The sequence below is a fragment of the Geotrypetes seraphini genome, chromosome 5 (genome assembly GCF_902459505.1).
Source record: "Geotrypetes seraphini chromosome 5, aGeoSer1.1, whole genome shotgun sequence".
NCBI classification, from domain to species: domain Eukaryota; kingdom Metazoa; phylum Chordata; class Amphibia; order Gymnophiona; family Dermophiidae; genus Geotrypetes; species Geotrypetes seraphini.
The window spans coordinates 33606204-33632416 of NC_047088.1; the positions used below are offsets into that span (position 1 = coordinate 33606204).

The window sequence follows — 26213 nt, forward strand, 5'->3', positions numbered from 1 at the left end:
ATTATATTGTTTGATTTGCCAGGCTGCGGTCGTGCGTTATCCACATACATAGGGTTACCAGACGTCCGGATTTTTCCGGACAAGTCCAGGGGGTCCGACGGTTTTTCAAAACCCAGCACTTTCTCCGGGTTTTGAAAAGCCCGCTCTCACTCGTGTTGGGCAGGAGGCAATCCACGTTTGTGCGGATTGCCTCCTGCCTGACCAAAGCAGGCAGGAGGGGGCGGAGCTAGGGCAGGTCTAGGGTGTTTGGATTTTACAACAGTAAAATCTGGCAACCCTACACATACAGTTCTTCTGTCGAACAAATTGCGTCCAAGTTGATGTTTTTGATGGAACAGGAGGGCCCTTGGGAGTCTGGGTGACAGGATAGAGAGAATGAAGTGTCTGGGGGCTGCACCTATGTGTTGAATGACTGTGGTTGTCTTAGGGCCACGGCCCTTGTGGCCCACACTGCTCTGTAGCTTATGTAATTATCTTTGGCAGCTAGCAGACCCACATAGCAACTGAAATGAGAAAACAGAGGAAATGGTGGGTGGGTTAGTTAACACAAAAGCTCTTGTATATAGCAGAATCAAATGCTACATCTGCTAAAGTGAAGTGTCATTGCTAAATGGTGAAATTACGATACTTTATTTCCACCCACTACATTTCAATTTTAATTTTATGAATATTGCAAATTATACTACTTCATATTATAACCTTTAACGAGGATAATCTATAAAAGCAGTGTCCATCAATTATAAATTTTCCATGACATTAATAAAATGGCAAGAACTAATTATGATGACTTCTGAGATGAAGATGCCTCGGACAAATCATTATGCTGAAATGATTTTTTTTTTTTTTTTTTTTACATAGCAGGTTCTAATTACGGCTGAAATGAGATTAGAAAAATGATCAGAGAAAGGACATTAACCTGATGAGTTCCACAGTCTCCGAGTACATGGTGTATGGAGATTTCGCTTCTAATGGATCTCGCTCCATCGCATTCCCGCACTCGGTGAAAGAAAGAGCGGCATCAGCATAATTCACTGCCTTCCCGAACTTCTCCAGCTAAAACACATGAGGAGCAGCTGCAGAATTTTAATCGAGCCAGACAACTATGCACAGTAACAAAACGCAGGGTAGCAAGCTCGTTCCCAAGACATTTGCATCATATGTTGGTGGGGACAGATTTGATCGGGAAGGGCAGACTCCCCTCTGTTAAACATTCTAAACGTTCTCTCCGATAAGCTTCAGCAACATTAAGGTCCACAGCAATTTTCATCATTTTCAAAATCCTCGCTGAATTGAAATCTAGACACATTGACTGATGTACAAACAGAACAATATGCAGAACCGCATGTGTTTAAAGGGTGATGCGTCAAAAGCACGGAGGACAGTGGCTCGCCGACAATACCACCCCGACATTTGTGTGCAGGACAAATGCCTGCCGCCGCTTCTGCCGCTTTGAGGCCTTCCCTTTTGCGCTCTAAGGGGGTGTGTGGGGGCGAACCCTACCACTACACTTAGAAGTCCTCGTGCTCCCTCGTGGGGGGGAGGTCTGTGTGTGTGGAAACCCTCCACTACACTGAAATCTCTCGAAAAGTGAAATAACGGGAGTTTTCAGTGTACTGGGGGGTTTCACCCCCCACAGACCTCCCCCCCCACAGGAGCGCGAGCAGTTCTAAGTGTTGTCAGGGGGGGGGGTTCCCCTCCATACACCCCCTCACAGCATAAAACGGAAGGCCTCAGAAGCGGCGGTGCGCATTTGTCCTGCACTCAAATGTCGGCACGGAATTGTCGGCGCACCACTGTGCCCTGTTTAAGTAAGTAACCTTTTAAGTGATTTTAAGTAACCTTTTAAGTGCTTGATTTAAAAATAATATTAAATATTGAACTAAGGCCAGTACTGGGCAGACTTGCACGGTCTGTGTCTGTGTATGGCCGTTTGGTGGGGGATGGGCTGGGGAGGGCTTCAGTGGCTGGGAAGGTGTAGATGGGCTGGAGTAGGTTTTAACGGAGATTTCGGCAGTCGGAATCCAAGCACAGTACCGGGTAAAGCTTTGGATTCTTGCCCAGAAATAGCTAAGAAAAAAATAAAAAAAATTTAATTGAATCAGGTTGGGCAGACTGGATGGACCATTCGGGACTTTATCTGCTGTCATCTAATATGTTTATAACAAGACGCTTATGTAAGAAGTTCAAAAAGGCATCTATTTAATAAAGGTGACATTGGCACCTTTGTGTCAATATACTGTAGACTTCAGCACAGGTGTAAATGTATGAATTGTGCTCTGCTATACATTGTAATTTGTTTATTCCAACTCATGAGAAATTACGCTTACTAGGGTTGCCAGATTTTACATTCGTAAAATCTGGACCTCTAGACACGTCCCCAGGCCCGCCCATCCCTGCCCCGTTACACCCCAGTCCTGCCTTTAATTCCGCCCTAGCCCCACCCCTGCTGCTTGCTCTGTTCGGGCAACACAATTTTGGGGAAGCTTTTCAAAACTCAGACAAAGTGCCGGGTTTTGAAAAGCTGTCCGGCCCCCCAGACATGTCCTCAAAAGGAGGACAAGGCTAGGGAAATCCGGACGTCTGGTAAACCTAATACTTACAGACTATGAAATCTAGTACTTTCGTGTGTGCGGTACCTGCTGAGTGGAACAAACTTCCAGAATATATCAAGCAACAAAAAGATTTGTGTAAATTTTAAAAAATTGTTAAAACGTCATCTGTTTTGCAAGATGACATATGATAGTTGATGTTTTTTTTATATGATCTGTTGTTTGAAATTAAGTGCTCACCAGGGGTTAAGGCAGGGGTAGGGAACTCCGGTCCTCGAGAGCCATATTCCAGTCGGGTTTTCAGGATTTCCCCAATGAATATGCATGAGATCTATGTGCATGCCCTGCTTTCAATGTATATTCATTGGGGAAATCCTGAAAACCCGACTGGAATACGGCTCTCGAGGACTGGAGTTCCCTACCCCTGGGTTAAGGTATCGAGCAAGTGCCACCAGTGTACATTTAAACTGGAATCGTATTATTTTGTTTTGATTTATGTGGATATTTTTTCCAGTTCCTCTATTTTTTGTTGTTAAGGCAATAGCAGTACCATGTGTGCAGGTGGGAGCAGTTTATTCGTGTGTAGTTATCAATATAGTCCTTTTTTTTTTTTTTAGTTCTGCAACCACAATCAAGGTGGTTTACATACAGGTACTTCAAACATTTTCCCTATCTGTTGGCCTACAATCCATCTAATGTAATAATAATAATAGCTTTATTTATATCCCGTCATACCTTTTCAGTTCAAGATGGTGTGCAACCAGAGGTGCTATAAGGACAGCGAGGTAACATCAGTTAGTTTTGGGAAGGGGTAGCTAGACAGTTAAGAGGCGGGGTGAGCGAAATTGGGTGGGAGGGGGGACATGTGAGTCGAGGTAGGTGTAGAGCAGAATTGAGGGGACAGATAAATTTGTCGAATACAGTGTTCCCCCCACGAATTTGCGGTTTGCGAATCGCGGACTCACTAATTCGCGGTGTTCTCCGACCGCCTCGTCCTGTGCTAAATTCAGGCTACACCAATCAGGAGCTGCGTGTCAAAGCAGCCCCTGATTGTTGAAGCCTGACTTTAGTAATAGGAAGAGGCGGTCGGAGCACACTGCGAGTGATTTTTGCACCCGCCGGCATCCCAGCTGCTCCCCTCCTGCCTTTTAACCGTATTCGTGGTTTTTCAAAATTTGCGGGGGGTTCCTGAAATGGAACCCCCGCAAATTTTGGAGCACTGTAAGTGCGTTTTTAGAGATTTTCCGAATGAGTGTTATGTTAGTGAGTTCAGGATGAGGTCACTTAAGGTGTTGTTCCAGATCCCAGCTTGAGGAATCTTTTGAATTTGCAACCTTTGGGAGGAGGAAATGTGAACAGTGCTGTTCTGTGAGAAAAGCGGGTTTTGTCCTGTAAGGTGAGGTGTTTCAGGAGGTAGGTTGATAGTAGTGCCGAAAAGGGAATTGAAGCCGAGGCAACCGAATTTGAAGATTATTCTGGCCTCGATAGGTACCCAGTGAAGTAATGTACCTGGGGCAGTGGAGGATTAAGTGACTTGCCAAAGGTTAAACATGTTAATTTCACAACTAACTCATGCTATTTTTGGCACAGGCCCTATTTTATGCAATGAGACCCAGTTAATAATAACTGGGATGCAAAGCAAATTCCAAGGAGAAAGCAAAACTGTGGAGACGATGATCTCGATAACAAATTTATTATAAAAAGTCTTCCCAAGTAAAAGTAATGCATATCATTGACAAGTCCTTGAACACAATGCCCGTTTTATGGCGTGGTTCACACTAGAGAATGACATGGGGGCAAATTTTTTCCCGTCCCGTCCCTGTCCCGGCAAGTTCTTTTCCTGTCCCTGTGTAATTCCTGCAAGCTCTGGCCTCATCTGCACAAGCCTCAAACAGTTTAAAATCATAAGTTTCCGAGGCTTGTGCGGTTAAGGCACAGTTTACAGGGATGGGACAGGGACAGGGACAAAACTTGCCGGGATGGGATGGGTAAATTGAGCTACTGTGGGGACGAGGAAAAATTTGTCCCCATGTCATTCCCTAGTGTGGACCACAGCATAAAATGGACCCTGTGCACTACAAGGACTTGTCCATGAAATGCATTACTTTTACTTGGGAAGACTTTTTATAATAAACTTGTTATCGAGATCATCGTCTCCGCAGTTTTGCTTTCTCCTTGGATTTCTCCTTTGTACTGTGGAACAATTTGGTGATTTTCTCTTGATAACTTCCTCCTGTTTTACCCAACTTCAGCCAGTTGACTTGAAATATCTTTGAGAGAATTTGATATTAGAAGGAACCATTGTCTTTCCCATCACTGCCTATTAGAAGATGCTTTGAATATTTACTACATTTTCTGTTTCAATTCAATAGTGGTAAAATTCTAATTTATATCCAGGCGGTATGCTTCAAAGACCAGAGAAGAAAAAAAAAACCCCATGAACTGTTACCTACCAGAGCATCTGCCTTGTGCTTCAGTCTCTTGGCTTCTTGCATGTAATAGTCTGCATTTTGAAGGCTAAAGAAAACACAATTTACTCTTTAAAATGCCATTGTCATGCTTCAAAATTCATTTCCTATTAAAGCTTCTCAAACATCCTGGGTTACCATGGTAGTGTCTAAAATAAGGACTCAAGTAAAGAGATCAAGAGGATAGAAACCAGATAGCAGATTTTAAATGCGTCAGCCTCATGCTCGTATGCATTTTGCTGGCTAACATATACTGGAATGTATCACTTATTTGGAAAAGCATGGGAAAGGGAAATAAGAGGAATGTGAAAAGGAATAACGTAGTGGCCAAGAAATCTATGGGCCCAATTATCAGACCGCAGGAGGCAGTGGCAAACCTGGAAATCCAATGCCGGGGACGTATCTGGCGGCAAGCATTGAATTTCCAATCTATGTCAAGCGGCATACCTGGCCAAGCTGATATTCATCGGCTGACCGGCTAAGACGTTCCAGCCAAAGATAGACTTGCTATTTAGGTGGGTCGCTCTGGGCGCTCAACTTAGCTGGCCAGCCAATAAATATTGTTGCTGACTGGCTATGTCATGTGATGTAGCTGCTAACCTGGCTTGCCGCTGACCGGGATTTGTGGCATGGAATGTTGTTATTCTTTGGGTTTTTGCCAGGTACTTGTGACCTGCATTGGCTGCTGTAGAAACAGGATACTGGGCTAGATGGACCATTGGTCTGACCTAGTTGGGATATTCTTATGTTCTTACGTGAGCCAAGTCTAGGACAATCGAGCTATTGTGACATCACTGATGAGTTTGGCTCTTAGGCATTGGTGGATGAGGCATTATGATGTCACAATCTCAGCTCTGAAATGTTGCTACTCTTTGGGTTTCTGCCTGGAACCTGTGACCTGAGTTGGCCACTGTTGGAAACAGGACACTGGGCTTGATGGACCACTGGTCTGACCCAGTAGGGCTATTAAGAACATAAGAACATAAGAAGCGCCATCTCCGGATCAGACCTTCGGTCCATCAAGTCCGGCGATCCGCACACGCGGAGGCCCTGCTAGGTATTCACCTGGCTTATTTTATAGCCAACCATATCTTTATATGCCTCTCTCAAGGAGATATGCATCTAGTTTGCTTTTGAAGCCTAGGACTGTCGATTCCGCAATAATCTCCCCTGGGAGAGTATTCCAGATGTCAACCACTCTCTGTGTGAAGCAGAACTTCCTGACATTAGTCCTGAACTTGCCCCCCCTTAGCTTCATTTCATGTCCTCTTGTCCGTGTCAAATTGGACATTGTAAATAATCTTCTCTGCTCTATTTTGTCAATTCCTTTCAGTATTTTGAAGGTCTCGATCATATCCCCACGCAGTCTCCTTTTCTCAAGGGAGAACAATCCCAGTGTTTTAAGTCGATCCTCATATTCCAGTTTCTCCATACCCTTCACTAGTTTAGTTGCTCGTCTCTGCACCCTCTCCAGCAGTTTTATATCCTTCTTTAGGTAGGGAGACCAATGTTGGACGCAGTATTCCAAGTGGGGTCTGACCATTGCCCTATAAAGCGGCATTATAACTATTATTATGTTCTTATTATGTTATTAGGAGATAGCCAGCTGTTGCTATCTCCCACTGAATACTGGAAGCTAGCCGACTTAGGGCTCCTTTTACTAAGCTGCGTTAGCATTTTTAGCGCAGGCAGCATGTTAGCGTGCGCTAAACCCACCGGGAAGGGGTAAAACTCGGACCTCACAGACCTGATGGACCTGGCGGATCTTAACCCGCACGTCGTTAAAAATCAGAGGTCCGTGCCGCTTGCAGTTAGTTTCTGGCTCTGACAGACCTCGGTGACAATTTAGCGCTGACGGATCCGTCTCAGCATAGGGAGGGAAAAGTATTAGGATCCGTCAGCGCTAAAATGTCACCGAGGTCTGTCGGAGCCAGAGACTAGTGCTGGAGCGGCTCTAAAATGAATCCTTTAAACTGGTTTTCTGCAGCCCCAGTAAATCGGCTCTGACAGACCTCGATGACATTGTAGCGCTGACGGATCCTAATACTTTCCCCTCCCTATGCTGAGACGGATCCGTCAGCGCTAAATTGTCACCGAGGTCTGTCAGAGCCAGAAACTAACTACATGCGGCACGGACCTCAGATTTTTAAGGACGTGCGGGTTTAGATCTGCGAGGTCTGTCAGGTCCGTGAGGTCCACGTTTTACCCCTTCTCAAACCCACGCTACGCGGCTAGAACTAATGCCAGCTCAATGCTGGCGTTAGCATCTAGCGTGTGGGGCAATTTCACGTGCGCTATTCCACGCGTTAATGCCCTAACACGGCTTAGTAAAAGGAGCCCTTAGTGCTACGAGTATTTAGTTGGTCAGGCACCATTTCCAGCCGGCTAAATAGTGCGGAATATCAAGCGGTAGGTGCCCAAGGAAAACATGCCTAAATAATGAAAAGTACAACATCTGTGACTGCAACATGAATTTAGGAAATACCCAGATGCAGCTTTCTCCCATGCCATATTCCGGCATGACGGAGGAAGAAGAGGACGCATAGATTAATTGGGCATAAGATCAGGAGCATCACACACGGCAAATGTGCCCTGTGCAACATGCCCCAGGTATTCTCATTGTGCCTCTGCCCTGCACACTTCTGAACATCAGCAAGGGAAGACACTATTGGCACCCTGGCTCCCTTTGATCCGTGCAGCCGCACATGGAGGTCCTTTTACTAAGATGTGCTAAAAGCCATGAGCCCTTTACATTCCTAGGGGCTTTGTGACATTTTGTTCATTCTAATTATTAGCACATATTAAATCCACTAACGCACCCATATTTTAACTACGTCCCTGCATAACGTGACAAAGTGGGTTCCACAAGGGTTTGTTAGCTAATATGTTATATACAATACGCCATTTTATGTAGAATGGTCTCTGATTTGAGATATCCAGATTGGGACATGCTCAATTTTGGTGGCATTCTGCCGACACAGCGCCTTTTCAAAATACCTGCAGAAGTGCATGTTTATTTGTCAGCACGTGCAGTGGAAGATGCCACTTTTCAAACACACACACTGAAAAGAAATGAATGGCATGAACTTGGTAGCATCTACATGGAGGTGTGGAAGTGATACCCTTGCAATTTCCACGTATAATTTGGACCGCTTCCACTTGTAGCTGACCTCATTTGAGAAAATGTGCATAAGTGCCACGAATAAAGTAGTGAGGCTGCAATTTCAACTGCATTTCACTTTGGAGGCAGATATATATATTATTAACTCATGTACTGTACCATCATTACTGAAGTTAATGTTCATATGTCCATCAAAACTGTGCATGTAAACCGCTCTGAACTGACTTCGTAATCATTAGTTAACAGTATAAAAGCTTTAAGTAATAAACTGCCTCGGATTAAGGAGAATGACTCCTTTAATCTCTCATGTAAAGCCCTAATTGAAATGGGGACTTAAAAAAAAACACACTTACTCGGGATAAGGACATATATAATCACTACCAAACACATCTATGTCCTATATGGAAAATCAGGGGGGCCCTGAGACACTGCAAGGCCGCACACCTCACCCACTCTGGCTCACACTCACAACCCATCACTCAGAAAAAGAAATAAAAGTGGAGAAAAAGCCTCAATTCAGTTTCATCTGGCAAAAAAACTCCACTCTTGTAAAGAACAACGAGGGTTGAAAAACACTTGCACGTCTGTGCAGTTTGGCCTCTGAAGTCAGAAAGGCCCCATTTGTGGGAGTATAGGCAGTCCCCGGGTTCAGAACGAGTTACGTTTTTAAAGCTGTTCTCAAGTCGGATTTGTATGTAACTCAGAGCTTGTAAATTTTAAGATTCTTACTGCTTACCTCTGTTCCCGGTTGACAAAAGGGCCAACTGCCCCTACCAGTGTTCCCTCTAAGGGACAGCATTCACAACCACACACTGTTCTTAATGCGGCCATGCATCATTCCTGAATCTGCTACAGGAGAAGTGTAGGAGTCTATGCCACTGGAAACACTGCTCAGTGAACTCAAATGAAGCCGCAACCACGTTCTTAAGTATGAATTGTACTTAAGTCAGGTGTTTGTAACTCAGGGACTGCCTGCATTAAAATTTATATTATGACGGGGAGTTTAATGCACTTTTTTTAAAATCTAGGGCCCAACAAAGGACTAATCCTGCCTTGACTGTACTGTGTATTTGTTAGGAATACTTATACTGTAATTACTTACATGTCATTAAATGCTATTTTTGGCCTTCCCAATTCTACATTCCCATTGGATAGAGCAGGTACTGTGGACCAGGTATCAACATCTGGTTGATTGTTGTCAAGAATACTGCTTGCGGATTTGCTATGTGAGTCTTCTTCCTGTAAAAGAAAACGCAACTCCGTTTCACATATATATGGTACCTTGAATCAGCAACAAGCTTACTGTTTGATAGTAGGACTAGCTGGGGTACAACTTCCTTATATGCGGAAATCTTCAGACTATTCACTTCAATTAACAGAAACTTACTAGAGTATGTTCAGTTATAATAGGTCTTATGGGTCAGCCACACTTATCTGAGAGTGCTGCATTCTTCCTTCTACTGCTACTATTAATTATTTTTATAGAGCTACCAGACGCACGCAGCGCTGTACAGAGTCACAAAGAGTAAAAAAGTCCCTGCTCAAAAGAGCTTACAATCTGAAAACCTCAAGTTTTTCTTGAAACCATCAGCCAGGCTGAGGAGCTGGAAGAAAATCCAGAGCAAGTTACTTTAAAAGACTTGTGGACTCTAAATACGAGGAAGGAGACAATGATGAGAAAGGTTACTAATCACGTGCAGGTTTTTTCCAAGGAAGTAGTAGACAAATTGGAGAATGTAGATGCTAACATTGGGAACCTAAATAAATGTACACTTTCTATGGAAAAACAGATAAAGAATTTACAGACCTCTATGGTGGCATCTTCTAAAGATTCTTTGAATATTCACTATAAGTTAGAAATGAAAGAAAATCAAGCAAGAGCAAAGAATTTAAGATTGGTAAATTTTCCATCGACCCATTTGTTATCTCCTGAGATACTTTTGAGAAGGTGTCTCAAGGAGATACTTCGGGTAACTAATTCAGATACGATGATGCTTTCTAACTTTTTTTTATATACCCCAAAAGAAAAAAAATTCCGGTAGAAGAGGGACTGGATCAATTGAGTGTAGCAGATTTGGATTTGACAAAATTTTTAGAAGACTCTCAAGAACTGATCCCAACCTGGGCTACTTTGTTAATTAACTGTGTAAATGAATCAGACAAAGCTTTAATTCTGAAACTATATTTCCAAAATAGAGAGGCAAAAATTTTACGGAGATAAGGTCTTGATGTTTCCAGATGTGGCAAAGTCTACTCAACATAGGAGGAAAGCCTTTTTAGCTTTACGACCCAAGGTTCTTGAAATAGGTGTTATCTTTTCGTAAAATTTCCCTGCAAATGTTTATTACATATTCAAGATAAAGATTATGTTTTTTGGGATCCACTTCAATTAGAATTATTTTATTAAAGGGAAAGAAACCCAACCTGTTTATTTGCTAGTCTCAATGGGGATTTATATATGAGTAGCGCCATATGTATATAAATAGGTTGTGAAGGGGGAAAGGTCTTCCCTCTTTCACTCCTATTTTTTGATTATAGAGTTGTCTTCTTCCAAAGTTGTGGGCTAGATTGATATTCACCTTAATTGGTTTATTTGATTTTGATTGTGTATTAATTACTTTGGTATCCATATCTTAATTATGTTAATGTTAAGGTAATATTATGAAAATAGTTCAATAAAAAAACAATCTAAACAGGCAAGAGAGACAAAAAGCATGTCATGGATACAGTTAAGGGTTAATCAGCTGGTTGGGTTGGAGAGCAGAGGGAATACAGGACAATCAAGCCATTGTGACATCACTGATAAGGTTGGCTCTTATTGGTGGAATGAGGTATTATGACATCACAATCTCAGCTCTGCTTCCCAAAGACTGAAACTCTTCACACTACTACTACTACGGAACTAAAATCAATAAATGCGTGGATGAGGAGATGGTGCGAGGAAGAGGGATTTCTCTTCGTGAGGAACTGGACAACATTCTGGGGCAAGAACAAGCTCTTCAAGAGAGATGGACTGCACCTGAGCACGGCAGGAACTAGACAACTAGCAAATAACATCAGAAAAGCAATAGAGCAAGCTTTAAACTAAGTAGAAGGGGAAAGCCGACAGTCGATCTGATGTTGAAGGTTCGGAAGACAGTATCCCGAGAAGATACTGAGTGGGAAAAATGTTGGGAAGACACAGATGGCATACAACAGGAACTGGAAAAAAAACAAGGGAGCCAGAACAAGAGAGAGGAGGATAGGAGGTGCATAGTACAAGGGGAAGTCGAAATGGAACAGGACCAAGGGAAAGAACAAGAAGAAGACAATAGGAACATACCACAAGGGGAAGACAAAAGAGACAAAAATCAGGAGTCGGTAGGTCAGGAAGGGGACAGAAAGAAAAATGAAACGCAAGGGAAAATAACAAGGACTTGAACTGCATGTACACTAATGCAAGGAGCCTAAAAAACAAAATGGGGGAATTCGAAGTCATGGCCAAAAATGAGAGCCTAGACATCATAGGGATCATGGAAACATGGTGGAACGAAGAAAATAAATGGGACATTGTACTGCCAGGGTACAAGTTCTACCGAAGAGACAAGACACATCGGAAAGGAGGAGGAATAGCACTATACATTAAGGACACCATTCACTTTAGGAAAAGGCCCCCTAAGAGCTGATCGGGCTCTCAGTATTACTGGCACAATTTCACTGTACTATCAGAGAAACTCGAGTTCAGAATGGGGGCTGGTAATAGACAGGAATGGAAAGGTATTTGCAAAGTAAATTTGGGCAAATTCTGCATGGATAAGGATAGCCAGGCAAAAGCTTTCTTACAAAGGAAGGATTTAGGATGCACTTTCCTAAACATGGCAGATAAAATACATTCATAGCTGAAAGGAATTTGAGGGCATTTACACAGATACATGAAAACATTGTAGATGGTCGGCTGCAGCACTGTTTAGATATTAAAGCCTGAGGGATCAGATCTTGTCAACTTCATACTTGAACCTCATATATCAAATATTTTTCAAGTCCATTACAAACCATAACACAGGACTTAGGGAAGTTGACTTTGCAGAGCTCAGGTCCTTAACTCCTAGCCACTGTAAACTAAAACGATGCTCTTCAACGGGGTGAGGGGGTGAGGAAGGGGATTCAAAGAGCTCTAAAGGGATCAAACAAGATCAAGCTAGGACAAAGCTTAGGCACTTTTCTTCTCTCGCCTGTAACTCCAGAAACGCAGAAGGAAACTCACACAGATGCCTTTAGAGTTGGACGACTTGATCTCGTTTTTTCTGTGTTTGGACGAGGAAGGGCCGCTGGTGTGTAGTGTGTGCAGGCCGCCACTCTCCTGACTGAAAGTGCCGCTGGCGCTGGTGTGTTGCTTCCGGACTGGGTCGTCGATTAGTGGGGACAACGGAGGAGGGAACAGCTTCTCTTCCCTTTTCTTAGTCATCCTTCTGGCTGACAGACTGTTAAAAAATGGAATTTTTTAAAAAAATGTTATTATTCTTCTAATCTTACTCCTTATACAGCAGTCTATTTGATATGGTTCTGTACCTTGTATGATGGTATCAACTTCTATTTGAATATAACAAGGTTCATTTTTACACCCTCCCCCCACCCTCCGATATTCAAAACTAATTAACCAGCCAGGAATGACTCTTGGCCAGTTACGAGGGGTGCTGAAAAGTTCTCAGCACGACCAATCAACTTCCTAAATTTTGAGGGTTATTTTGCCACTGCAGCTCAAAAGAGTGTTATTTTATTTCATTAAATGGCAATTTGCGGAAATGAAATTCTATCTTTTGACATTGTTTCAGATCTATGTCGTCGCTTATTCTATTCCTTCAAATTTTGAATGTAATTTTTGTTTTAGTCTGGATGTAATCCGTCTTGAACCGCAAGGTAATGGCGGAATAGAAATCACTAATGTAATGCAATGTAATCACCGACTGAACCATAGCCATGTCAAGAAGAGAATGACATGGATCATGGTTCAGTCAAGGATCTGAAACGATGTCAAAACCTAGAATTTCATTTCCGCAAATTGTCAATTAATGAATAGGTCCTTTTATTAAGGTGTGCTAACCGATTTAGTGCGCGCTAAAGATTAGCACGCACTAAATGCTAAGGTGCCCATGGAATATAATTGACGACTTTAGCATTTAGCGTGTGCAAAATCGGTTAGTGCACCTTAATAAAAGGACCCTGAAATAAGATAACGTTCTTTTGAGCTACAGTGGCAAAATAATGCTCAAAATATAGGAACTTGATTGGTTGGGCAGAGAACTTTTAGCCCCTCCTCCTATGTAATAAAAGTGAGCCAAATACAGTCAAACCTTGGTTTGCGAGTATAATTTGTTCCAGAAGCATGCTTGTAATCCAAAGCACTCGTATATCAACGCGAATTTCCCCATAGGAAATAATGGAAACTCAAGACGATTCGTTCCACAACCCCAAAACTTTAATACAAAAAGTATATGTACTTGTATCGCAAGACCTCGCTTATTTAGAACAGTCACTACACTCCCGCAGCGTCAGAGAGAGAAGGGCCATCGGCTCAGTTGTGATGATGTGACGCATTGCAAGACTAAGCTTGTCTATCAAGTTAAAATTTAATAAAATGTTTTGCTTGTCTTGCAAAACACTTGCAAACCAAGTTACTGGCAATCCAGCGTTTTACTGTATAGGACAATCAAGCCATTGTGAGAACTTTTCAGCACCCCTTGTAAATGGCATAGTCATGGTTAGCAGCTGGATAAGTGCGGATATTCTGCACCTAACCGACTCTGCTTAGCAGCTAAAATAGGCCACATAAATAGAAGGCCTGCAATTAACCAGTTAGCCCTGAATATTGGTTAAGTCACCAAGGTTAAAAATAAGAATAGCCTTACTGGGTCAGACCAATGGTTCATCAAGCCAATCCAGGTCACTAGTACCTGGCCAAAACCCAAGGTTTTCCATGCTATTAATCCAGGGCAAGCAGTGGCTTCCCCCTTGTCTTTCTCAATAACAGACTATGGACTTTTCCTCCAGGAACTTGTCCAAACCTTTCTTAAAACCAGCTACGTTATCCGCTCTTACCACAACCTCTGGCAACGCGTTCCAGAGCTTAACTATTCTCTGAGTGAAAAAAAATTTCCTCCTATTGGTTTTAAAAGTATTTCCCTGTAACTTCTTCGAGTGTCCCCCTAGTCTTTGTAATTTTTGATGGAGCGAAAAATCGATCCACTTGTACCCATTCTACTCCACTCAGGATTTTGTAGACTTCAATCATATCTCCCCTCAGCCGTCTCTTTTCCAAGCTGAAGAGCCCTAACCATTTTAGTCTTTTCTCATACGAGAGGAGTTCCATCCCCTTTAGATAAAGTTTGGCCTAATTGAAAATCACAAGAATATGTCTATACCACAGTCTGTAACTACTGCAAAATACAAAGATTCACTGACCCACCACACAGCTGCATAGACTGATGTATATGGAAAGCACATCTGATAATTATTTAGCAGGCTTATTATTTAAGGGCCAGATGTCAGATCAGAGCAATATATCTATATGTTTATATTTATATCTATATGAAATTTCACTTGGTGGTTTGCATAATTCTGACAGTATGCATCTGTGTCCGAGAGGTTTAATTTCTTCCAGCTTGCAAAAGGGACATTGTGCAATCAAAATGCACTCCAGAACCAGTGCCTGATTCTTAAATATAGCACTCAGACATAAAACTCCACAAATATTTTTCCTGTCAATTTTCTTTGTTAAATTTCATTTCCCTAAGGAAATCAAATCCTTAGAAATTACATAGGCTTATTTCATGAATGTGGAGGCAAATTGCCTGCCTTTTGCACTCTTTGTACCTTAAATAGATTCCTTCCTAAAGAATCAGGCGTTTAAATGACTTTCCCGTCACACAGGATTACACTTTAGATTCTGTGCAGCACATAATCAATGGCTGTTTGTATAGGGTATTTCATATTTTGAATATAGACTGGACCATGTAATGACATTTTAAAAAACAATCACTATTAGTTTACATGAGGCAACCAACTACCCTCCCTACCCAACAATTCAGAGCAGAGAAAATTAACCTGCTCCATGAGTATCCCCTACCAAATCTGGCTTTCAGGATATCCAAAATGAATATGCAGGTTGTACATTTGCATGCATTGCCATTAATATCTCATGCATATCCATTCTGGATATCCTGAAATCCAGATTGGTTAAGGCAAGGCTATCAAATTGCAAATCTGTAGGGCCACAAACTTGTAAGGGTTTCAATATATCCCTATAGCAGTGGCATAGTCAGACCTTGTATTTTGGATGGGCCCAGCATTAAACTGGGTGGGTCCTCCTTCCACCCTCTGTTGTAGAATGCTAGCTGCCCCTCTGTCTAACCCCTGTCCCTCCCCAGTGTACCTCAGCAGCGTTCCCAGCAACTTATTTTCACTGCTTGTGTAGACCTGCAGGCTTTCCCTTAATTGTATCCCACCCTCGTTGACATCATTTCCTGTTTCCTCCCTGATGGGACACGATGGAGGGAAAGCCTGCAGGGCTGTACAGGCAATAAAAATGAGTTGCCAGGGATGGCACTGAGGTATACCAGGGAGGGGCAGATCCTGGGCCAGCAGAGTCGAGGGAGAGAGGGGAGTGAGAAACTGCTGCTGAGTAGGCCTGAGCCAAGAATGGGTGGGCCTGCGCCCACCCAGTCCACCTGTAGCTATGCCACTACTCTAATGAATATGCATAAGAAACAGTACATCTGATGGACTGCCTCAATTGTGTACAAATATATCTTATGCATATTCTTTAAGGATCCTCTGAAGACCTCACTACTTTGTCAAGTTTGCAATTTTTAGGGAGAGTTGATGCAAGGATATTTGGCAACCTAGGCAAACCTTTGTCCTTGGTTTCCCCCTCCCAAGTTATCTCTTACACTCATTGGTTTCTCCTCCCCACACAACAGTCTGACTGCCCTCAAACCACTCCTCCCAGAATAATTTGGGTTAGGGTTACCGGACGTCCGGATATGTCCTCCTTTTGAAGACATGTCCGGGGGGTCCGGACGGCTTTTCAAAACCCAACATTTTGTCCGTATATGGACATTCAGTTGAGAGGGCTTCGATAGCTGGGATGGTTAAGATGGGCTGGAGACTCCAGTAGATAGAACCTAAGCACACTACCGGGCAGGCCTCTGGGTTTCTAGCCCAAAAATATCTAAGAAAAAGGACCATTTACACTAAATAATTAATTTAAGGAGCATGTATGGTTGGGCAGACTGGATGGATCATTTGGGTCTTTATCTGCCATCATTTACTATGTTAGCTTACAAATTTGCGATTGTACTGTCACCATTGCAGTAGCTACACAATATATATATTGTTTGACATTCTCTGATGACTTTCATTTACTGTACATTTTCTAGAGCAAAGATTATATTTATGTGAAGTATAATGAAATGAACTCATGAATATTTCATTATTCCCAAAGAGGAAATTCATACAAAATGGTTAAACCGTATGTTTGGAGAATATATTATTTGGGCTATAGATGCCATTCTCAAATCAACAACTCTTTTATAGTAGTCTAGTATCTATAGACATGGTGTTAAAATTCAGTATCTTCCAACCTAATTTTACTCTGCATATGATTAGTGGTTCTGTACAGCAAGTGTAGCATTTCAGTGGATGATAATTTTATCTATCACAGTACTTTAACTGTAGATTGAGCTATGGCACCAGTGAAACAGATTAGTTCCTATATGGACTTATAGTTGAAGTATAGACAAACATTTATAGGACACAATCTAAAATAGCCAAACAAGAATTGCCCGAAGGATTTTTCTATAGGCAGAGAATGGGAGAAAACATTTTGTTTAATATCTACAGTGCCTGAAATTACTAGCCAACTTAATTCAGTCAACAGATATTCAGTTCTGCATCTATTCTACTCATACCCATTGGACAAGATTTACCAGCAACCCTGAATAAACTGTTTAACAGCAATTCAAAAATGTGCTGTATAAAAAGCAAACTTTGCTAGAACCCAAGTAAAACTGAGCTCTTTTAGGTCCCTAACACAAGTGATCACACATCTGATATCAAAAATCACAGGTCAGGAACCATGGGGTACAGCTAGATTCAGCAATTACGATGATCCCTCACATCTTCCAGAGCTGCCTCTATCATCCGTGACAACTATGCTGTCTTCCAGTCTTGTCACTCTGGGTCAACCCATGATAATATCAAGACTGGATTACTGTAATGCACTCTACACGAGTCCGTCAACAAAGGGTTTGTACCAACTCCAATTGATTCTGAATGCTTCAGCAAGAGAGATGAAGATTATAAACGATGTGACCACATCACACTATTTCAGCAAAAACTTTACTGGCTACCAATATAATATAGGGCTATATTTAAAACTCTATGTCTGACCTTCAGTGCTCTTAAAGAAAATATGCCAGAATACTTGAAAAACAGAATCCCCATCTATGCACCTCCAAGATAAATAAGGAGTTACTTCCCAAAGAATAAACATAACCACATCCTCTGCATAGGTACTTCCTGGAGCAACTATGCCCTTTCTTGTGCTCTGGGGACCGTCCGGGCTGTGGCACTGTGCCCCTACTGGCCTGGATGTTCCCTGGCTCAGATCTCAGTGGGTGTGGAGGGACCTTTTGGACACCTTCTCTTTGGGTACCCGGAAGTCTAGTGCCAATGTGTATATGTGCCCAAAGGACAGCACCTATATTCTGACCATGTTCCCTTGCCCCCAAGTCCTGCTTTGCTTATCAAAAGGCCCTAGACCTGGGCAAAGAAGGGGCCTGTTTGGTCTCTGGGATGGCACTGCTCCGATTGTGAGCTCACCAGGACAGATAGGGAAAATGTTTGGGATCTAGCTAGGTACTTGGGACCTGAGTTGAGACACTGTTGGAAACAGGATACTAGGCTTCGGTCTGTCCCAGTATTGCAAATCTTATGTTGACTTAGTAGAGAGAGAGATTGTTCACCCTCTCCAAGGTAGAGAGAATGAGAGGGCACTCGCTACAGTTAAAAGGGGATAGGAAGTTCTTTTTCAGCCAGAGAGTGGTAGAAATCTGGAACACTCTTCCAGAGGCTGTTATAGGGGAAACACCCTTCAGGAATTCAAGAAAAGGTTAGATGAGTTCCTGCTGGACCAGAACATACGCAGGTAAGGCTAGACTTAAATAGGGCACTGGTCTTTGACCTAAGGGCCGCCGCGTGAGCGGACTGCTGGGCACGATGGACCACTGGTCTGACCCTGCAGCGGCAATCGTTATGTTCTTATGTATAACTACAAAAAAAGGTGGTATACAAGTCCCAATCCCTTCCCTTCCAAAGGAAATCATGTGATGTGACACCTGCCGATGAGCTTTTGCTAGAGTATTCCCCCAAACTCTGGAACACACTCTTAGAAAGGCTTCATCTAATGCACAGGTGTCGAAGTCTGTCCTCGAGGGCCGCCATCCAGTCGGGTTTTCAGGATTTCCCCAATGAATATGCATGAGATCTATTTGCATGCACTGCTTTCAGTGTATATTCATTGAGGAAATCCTGAAAACCCGACTGGATTGCGGCCCTCGAGGAGGGACTTTGACACCCCTGATAATGCAACACTATCTCTACTCCAGGAAGCCTTTAATGGAAGAAGCAATGAACTAATAACAGTAATACATACAAGGCCTAACACTGACCGCACGTACCGTAGCAGGACTTGCTTTTCCACTCCTATTTTTCAAGTTTCAAGTTTATTAGGATTTTATATACCGCCTATCAAGGTTATTTAAGGGTTTTTTTACAATCAGGTACTCAAGGATTTTCCCTATCTGTCCCATTGGGCTCACAATCTATCCAACGTACCTGGGGCTATTGAGATCATTTTCATTTCATGTACCATTTCTGACTTCATGTGCAATTTTTCTGCAAGTTAGCCACCCTTATTTCTACTTACCTCCTGGTGTTCTATCTTATCCCTTCGTAGGTTCCCCTTTCCACTTACACCACATGCCAGGAATTAAGATGTTTTAATGTGTTATTCTGACAACGGAAGTAGCATACTATGCCACACTCTGTTATTTGAATATTTTTATTGCCATAAGTGTCTATGTCTGACTTATTCTTGTTGTACATAACAACAACCAAAAAACTCCTCAAAACTCCGCTTGAAAAGAAGGAGAAACCACAAAACCAAAAAAGCAAAAAAAAAAAGTAGAATTGATGGACTGGAGCAACCAAGTTAATTTTGATACGAAAGTCAGTCAATAAAATCAAAATAATCAATAAACATCAATCCAGCTGGTAAACTGACGACAGTCTGTTCTGATATAATAATAGTGCGTAAGCGCAGTGAATAATTCCAAGATATGTCCCGGTGAATGTTACAGTAATACTGGCTAATTATTTAAATAATCACAGCTTTTGTAAACAATAAATCTTAAATAATAATCTAATTAAAGATGTGAAGTGCTCAGACCTTATAACCTGTGTTTTTAGTGTTATCACCAAAACGAGGTTAACAAGGGGACCATCATAGCCTTCACAGTCCCCAAACCACCTGTAATTTGTAAAGGAAGGAAGATGTACTTATCTTTGCCAGGTGGTCAATGGTAATGTTAATCCTCGTTCATACCAACATGAACCGTGTGATGTGACGTTAAAACTTTTCTCTCTTTATGCTGTTCAGCCTATGGTCCCAGTCCCCCCATAGGCTGAACAGCATAAAGAAACCATAGGCTGAACAGCATAAAGAAACCATAGGCTGAACAGCATAAAGAAACCATAGGCTGAACAGCATAAAGAAACCATAGGCTGAACAGCATAAAGGGGGGACTGGGACCATAGGCTGAACAGCATAAAGAGAGAAAAGTTTTAACGTCACATCACACGGTTCATGTTGGTATGAACGAGGATTAACATTACCATTGACCACCTGGCAAAGATAAGTACATCTTCCTTCCTTTACAAATTACAGGTGGTTTGGGGACTGTGAAGGCTATGATGGTCCCCTTGTTAACCTCGTTTTGGTGATAACACTAAAAACACAGGTTATAAGGTCTGAGCACTTCACATCTTTAATTAGATTATTATTTAAGATTTATTGTTTACAAAAGCTGTGATTATTTAAATAATTATCGATTTTCATCACAGAGTTAAGTCAATTATTCCTCCTGATATAAGTTAATACAGTAATACTGGCAACATGTACTAGATTTGTGGTGCTATATTCAACAATGGTAATGAACAGGCACAGCAGAACCCAATGTGCTGTACCAGCTGGAAGGCAGTGCAACAGTGGAGTAAGTAGAATCGAGGAATAGAAATGGAGGAAGACCCTTCACGGTCTGGGTTTCGGCCTATATGATGGCCTTCATCAGGGGGTCTAATGCTGAAAACATCAGGCCAATATGAAAGTGGAAATGTACATAAAATTATCTCTCTGTTAAGCTCACTCAGTGCTGGCATTTTTGGACAGATTGCCCCCTTGAGAGAACCTTATGTACATTTCCAGTTTCATATCGGCCTGATGATTTCAGCGTTGTCATTGTGGAGGAAGCTGTTGCATGTATTACACATGCAAAATATCTGCCTAATAAAAAAAAAATAAAAAAAGTCTCACGAAAGCCGTCCCAAACGACCCACGACAAAGTGTCCCCCCCCAACAAAGTGTCCTCTCCCTCCCCGAACCAAAAAAAGTGGCAGGAGGGATGCCCACTCCCTCCTGCCAGCGGAGGCCACCCTCCATCGGCCTCCCTCTTCCCTCAGCCTCCCTTCTCCCTGGCACCTTCAGTCAGGAGCAAGAGAGCTGCTCAGTCAGTCCCTCCTGATCCTCCACCTGCAATGCAGGCCTTAGGCCCCTCCCTGGTGCAACATCTGATGCCTACGGAGTGGCCTAAGGCCCTGATTGGCTCAGATGCCTCAAGCCCCTCCCCTTGGGCAGGGGTCTTAGGCATCTGAGCCAATCAGGGACTCCCTTAGGCTACCGCTGTATCCCGGATGTATGGGGAAAATGTTTAATGCATGTAGACACCAGAGCAATGACATTCTGCATAGCTGGTGTTAAGATGTGGAATGCTTTGGTGGGTCAGTTGCGATAATGTATTGATCGGTTTCAATTCAAGAAACAGCTAAAAACCCAATAGTTTGTCACCGCATTCTTATGACTTAACAGTTCTTTGGAAAAGAAAAGTTAGTTCTCCCCTGTTGGTTTTAAGATTTTAGTTTATCATAATTATTATGTTTGTTCTAACTCATGTGAACCGTTTAGTTATTAAGCGGTATGGAAAAATTTTAAATAAAATAAATAAGTCCCTTTGCATAGTTTATAACCTTAACTACCTCCCCCTTTTATAAAATCGTGATAGTGGTTTTTAGCGCAGGCCGGCACGCTGCATGCTCTGCGTTGCTCTCGACGCTCATAGGAACTCTCTGAGTATCCGGAGCAGCATAGAGAATTTAGCACGCCTGCCTGCGCTAAAAACCATTATCACGGTTTTGTAAAAGCAGAGGTACATGCGTTGGCATCAATCCTATGGAAAATACTGAATTTAGCATATTTGGTCCATAACTAATAAGCAAGAACGTACTCTTTTGTGCTGGTTAATCGGTGGTTAGGTATTGGAGAAATGCAAGGTGGCAGCAGGCATGGGGTGGAGATGTCTTCCAGACGCTGTTTCTTGTTCTCACCAGGTACATCAGATATTTCAGCTTGCTTGAATAAGAAACAGAGAAGAATTCAGCATTAGAACTACAATTATGCAAATAGAAAAAAGAAAAGTGAGATATTTTGGTGTAAATAAATTCATTCTATTTAGCTATTGGCTCACCAACGTTCCGCTATCTATCTCAATTCCTAATTTCGGGGTCCCTTTATATAGCTGCAGTAAAAAAATGGACTTAGCGCATCCTATCGTAGGACTTTCCTGCACCAAGAACATTTTTACTGCAGTGGGAAAATAGGGTTATTTTCAATTATTTCTTTTCCAAGTCATGCACTAATGTTAGCATTAAAGCAATAAACCCGGCTCCCACTCTTGACCACACTTGTCTCTTACTACAATATCAATTCTTGTAGTGTGTCACAATATCTTAGTTCTTAAACTTACCCCCCCCTTTTACAAAATCGTGAAAGTGGTTTTTAACGTAGGTCTGTGCGCTGAATGCTCTGCGTTGCTCCCGTCGATGTGTAGAGAGAGCAACGATGCCAACGTGGGCAGCAACTTCGCACTGGGGAAGTAAAAAAGGTAAGGGGGAAGACAAGGGACGTGCGCGGCAAGGAGAGGAGCGGGTGGGGGGGGAGGTGGAGAGGAGGAGGGTGCTGCCCCCTTAGAAAGACAGTGCCTGGGGCGGTCCGCCCCCACCCCCCAGCTCCACCTTTCTACACCACTGGTGCCTACAGTCACATTCTGTCTCTGGATGGCTTATAATCGAAGCCCTGATATTCAGTGGAACTTTTATTTTATTTATTTATTTTATTTCTTCCATTTGTGCGTCGCACATACCTATACAAGTTCTAGGCGACATTACAGAGGAAGGAGTTAGAAGAGGGTAGGGAGGACTATGGAGGGCAGGAAGGAGTGGAGAGGAGAGAAGCATGTAGAATATTTCATAGAAATTCCTAACTTTATAGGGGTTCAAGGAAGTTTTGGATAGGTTCCTAAAGGATAAGGGGATTGAGGGGTACCGATAGAAGTAGAGGTAGGTTATAGAAATGGTCAGGAACCACTTCACAGGTCATAGACCTGATGGGCCGCCGCGGGAGCGGACCGCTGGGCGCGATGGACCTCTGGTCTGACCCAGTGGAGGCAACTTCTTATGTTCTTACAGATAGGAGCACCATCTATGTAAATGATATGTAAAGGAATATGTAAAAAGGAATAGAAGGGAGGAACCGTTAAACAATAGAATTCAGTTAATAAAATAAAAAGAATAGGGGTAAAAACAATGGAATAAAATTTAAAGTAATTCATAAACTGGGGAAAAACAAAATCAAATAAGTCTGGCAAAAGTCCAGTTTCGTGAAGCAGCTCTGTTGCCTCAGCATATTTTAAATAATCCCAACGGCAAAAGTCCAGACTTTTCTGGGGTAGGAGCAGTTTCTACGTGGATAAGGGCTGCTCACTGGGGCTCACTAGCGGGACACGGAAGATGGCGAAACATCCACAATGGCAAACCACTCCACTTCAGAGGATCCAGTATAGGAAAGAGGACTAAAGGGTCTCCAGAACCCTGCTTGATTAAACACTGAATGTGTAATTTTCAAAGCTTCACTGGTGGTGATGTCAATCTATGGCCCTTATTATCACCTCCTCCTTGATGTATAGCTTAACACTTAGGGCTCCTTTTACAAAGGCCCGCTTGGGTCTTAACACGTGAAATAGAACGCGCTAAATTGCCGCATGCGCTAGTTGCTACCGCCTCCTTTTGAACAGGCGGTAGATTTTTGGCTAGCGCGCTCTAATCCGGTGCGCCCGTTAAAAACGCTAGCGCACCTTTGTAAAAGGAGCCCTTACTGCTGTTCCCTAGTTCTGTAAACCATTTTAAAAGAAACATCACAACAGAAAGTATTTTCACTGATCTTTTAATGTGCAGAATCACTAGCCTGCCCCGATGGGACCCGTTTCGCCGTATGAAGGCTTTGTCAAGGGTTCTAAAGGAGCTCCTCTCGAGCGTCCTTCCTCTTTTGGGGCAGATAAATCCTAGCCCCGTCGGGGCAGGCTAGTGATTCTGCACATTAAAAGATAAGTGAAAACACTTTCTGCTCGCTGGGGCCACATCCAAATTTTCAGTGTCATTATCTGGCGAATGCCCATCTTTACTGACTCCCCTTCGCCCCAGCTCTTCTTTTCACGTTTTCACTTTGCCTCGTTGCCTCCCCATTGATATGTCGCAACATTTTACAATTTAGTTGAGAAGTGCAGTTACCCAGGGTGATACATGCTTACGTTTCCGGTTTTATTTTTTTACTACTTTGACTGATTCCAGCTGTTTTGTTACTTGATGCTAAACAGAATGTCCAATAGAAAAGAAATGCTATGAAAGCACACTGAAACTCTTCTTTGGCAGTAATTTTTTTATATCTTGGCGCAAACATAAGCAGATGGCATGTCCAGGCATCGCAAGGTGTCTCTTTCTTAAGTTCATCACTCCTCCTCTGTTTTATTTCTTACAACTTGTTGTCTGCTATGAACTAGAGTTGGGCAGTTAGAAAATATTGATTTTATGTCATTTCCGGTGTCAGTTACAAGAATTAATCATTTTATTTATTTTCATTTGGCTATTTTGTCTGCTGCCGCTAACAGTACACACTCTTTGGAACTAATGTGCATTATGTCACAAGAACATAAGAGCTGTCATACTGGGACACACTTAAGGTCCATTAAGCCCAGTATCCTGTTTCCAACAGTGGCAAACCCGGGTCCCAAGTACCTGGCAGAAACCCAAAGAGTAACAACATTCCAGAGCTGAGATTGTGATGTCATAATGCCTCATTCTACTAATGCCTAAGAGCCAACCTCATTAGTGATGTCACAATGGCTTGATTGTCCTATTGGCTCACAAAAAAACATAAGTGCTGCCATACTGGGACAGACCGAAGGTCCATCAGGCCCAGTATCCTGTTTCCAATAGTGGCCAATCCAGATCACAAGTACCTGGCAAAGTCCCAAAAGAGTAAAACAGATCTTAAGTTGCTTATCCTAGAAATAAGCAATGGATTTTCCCAACTCTATCTTAATAATGGTTTATGGACTTTTTTAAGGAAATTAACCAAACCTTTTTTTAAATCCTGCTAAACTAACTGCTTTTGCCACATTGTCTGGCAATGAATTCCAGAGTTTTCACTATTTCTTTTTTTTTTTTTGAGGTTTAGAAATTTTGTTTTAATTCTTCTTGTTTCAGGACATTGAATTATGTTAAATCTGGTTTTATTCAAAAGCACACTAAACTTACAAAATAAAATACAAAGTCTCAGTTTCATTTTCTGACTGTACAAACCAAAACCTCAGTATATTCCCCTTCCCAACCCTCCCCGAACAGTGTACTTCAGATGTCACAGGGTTTTATCAAACAATACTGATCAGTGAAATCTGTGACTACAGAATGACACGGGAACAAATCCCTCCCCATCCCTGCAGGAACTCAACTTCCCCGTCCCCGCGACTTCCGTCATTATCCCTGTCCCATTCCTGCAAGCTCCGCCCCAACCACACAAGCCCCGAACACCTAGGATTTTAAAGTGTTCGAGGCTTGTGCAGACGAGGACGGAGCCCTCTATTTCTAACAGAGGCACTCTCTTTTCCCCCAATAAGACGCACTTGTGTGCTTAAGTTTGCACAAGTACATTATGCATTGGGTACATTATGGTTCCACCATTAGGAAAGAGTGTGTCCTCTTTCTAAAGAGCATGAACTATCATTGGCAAAAGACAAAATACAAAAGATTATGTTTTTGTTTCCTGTCGCTTCAAACAACAGCCCAAACCTATTAGGTATCTACTATCAACGTTTATCCTATAAATAAGAAAATGCAGAAAGGAGCTTTGCTGAGATTACCAGCATGGGCAAACTCTCAAGCAACCCCGGCCCTACTTAAGTGACCAAACACTAGAGAACGACACGGTGACAAAATTCATCACCGTTCCCGTCCCTGCGGATAACCACGGGAAACCATCTTCATGTCATTCTTTAAGGAGAGAGGGAAGAATCAGAGTATGAATGGCCACAACCACTGACCCTCAAGCTTTGCTTTGAAGAATGCTGGCGTAGAAGGACCGAGGTTGAAACAGACACTACAGAATGACAGTCTCTGGTATCCAGAGCAGATCTTGTGATGTCATAATGCCTCATTCCACCAGTGCCTAAGAACCAATCACATCAGTGATGTCATAATGGCTTCATTATCCTTGGCTCACATAAGAATCAGAGTATAATTGGGCACAACCACTGACCCTCGAGCTTTGCTTTGAAGAATGCTGGTGTAGAAGGACCGAGGTTCAAATAGACACTAAAAAATGACATGGGATTATTTCCCGCGGTTATCTGTGGGGACGGGAACGGTGATGAATTT

The 26213-nt window shown here is 42.5% G+C and overlaps 1 protein-coding gene across 1 annotated transcript in view; it reads right to left on the reverse strand.

Moving 5' to 3' along the window:
- The window catches only part of AFF2 (AF4/FMR2 family member 2), an 877713-nt gene that overhangs the window by 40542 nt on the left and 810958 nt on the right, over window positions 1-26213 (reverse strand). Inside the window, exons 12-16 of the mRNA XM_033945510.1 lie at window positions 21734-21858; window positions 12382-12598; window positions 9241-9377; window positions 5003-5066; window positions 917-1053 (exon numbers count right to left, since the gene is read on the reverse strand). Of these exons, the coding sequence (XP_033801401.1) occupies window positions 917-1053; window positions 5003-5066; window positions 9241-9377; window positions 12382-12598; window positions 21734-21858 (680 nt within the window). The remainder of the gene's footprint in view (window positions 1-916; window positions 1054-5002; window positions 5067-9240; window positions 9378-12381; window positions 12599-21733; window positions 21859-26213) is intronic.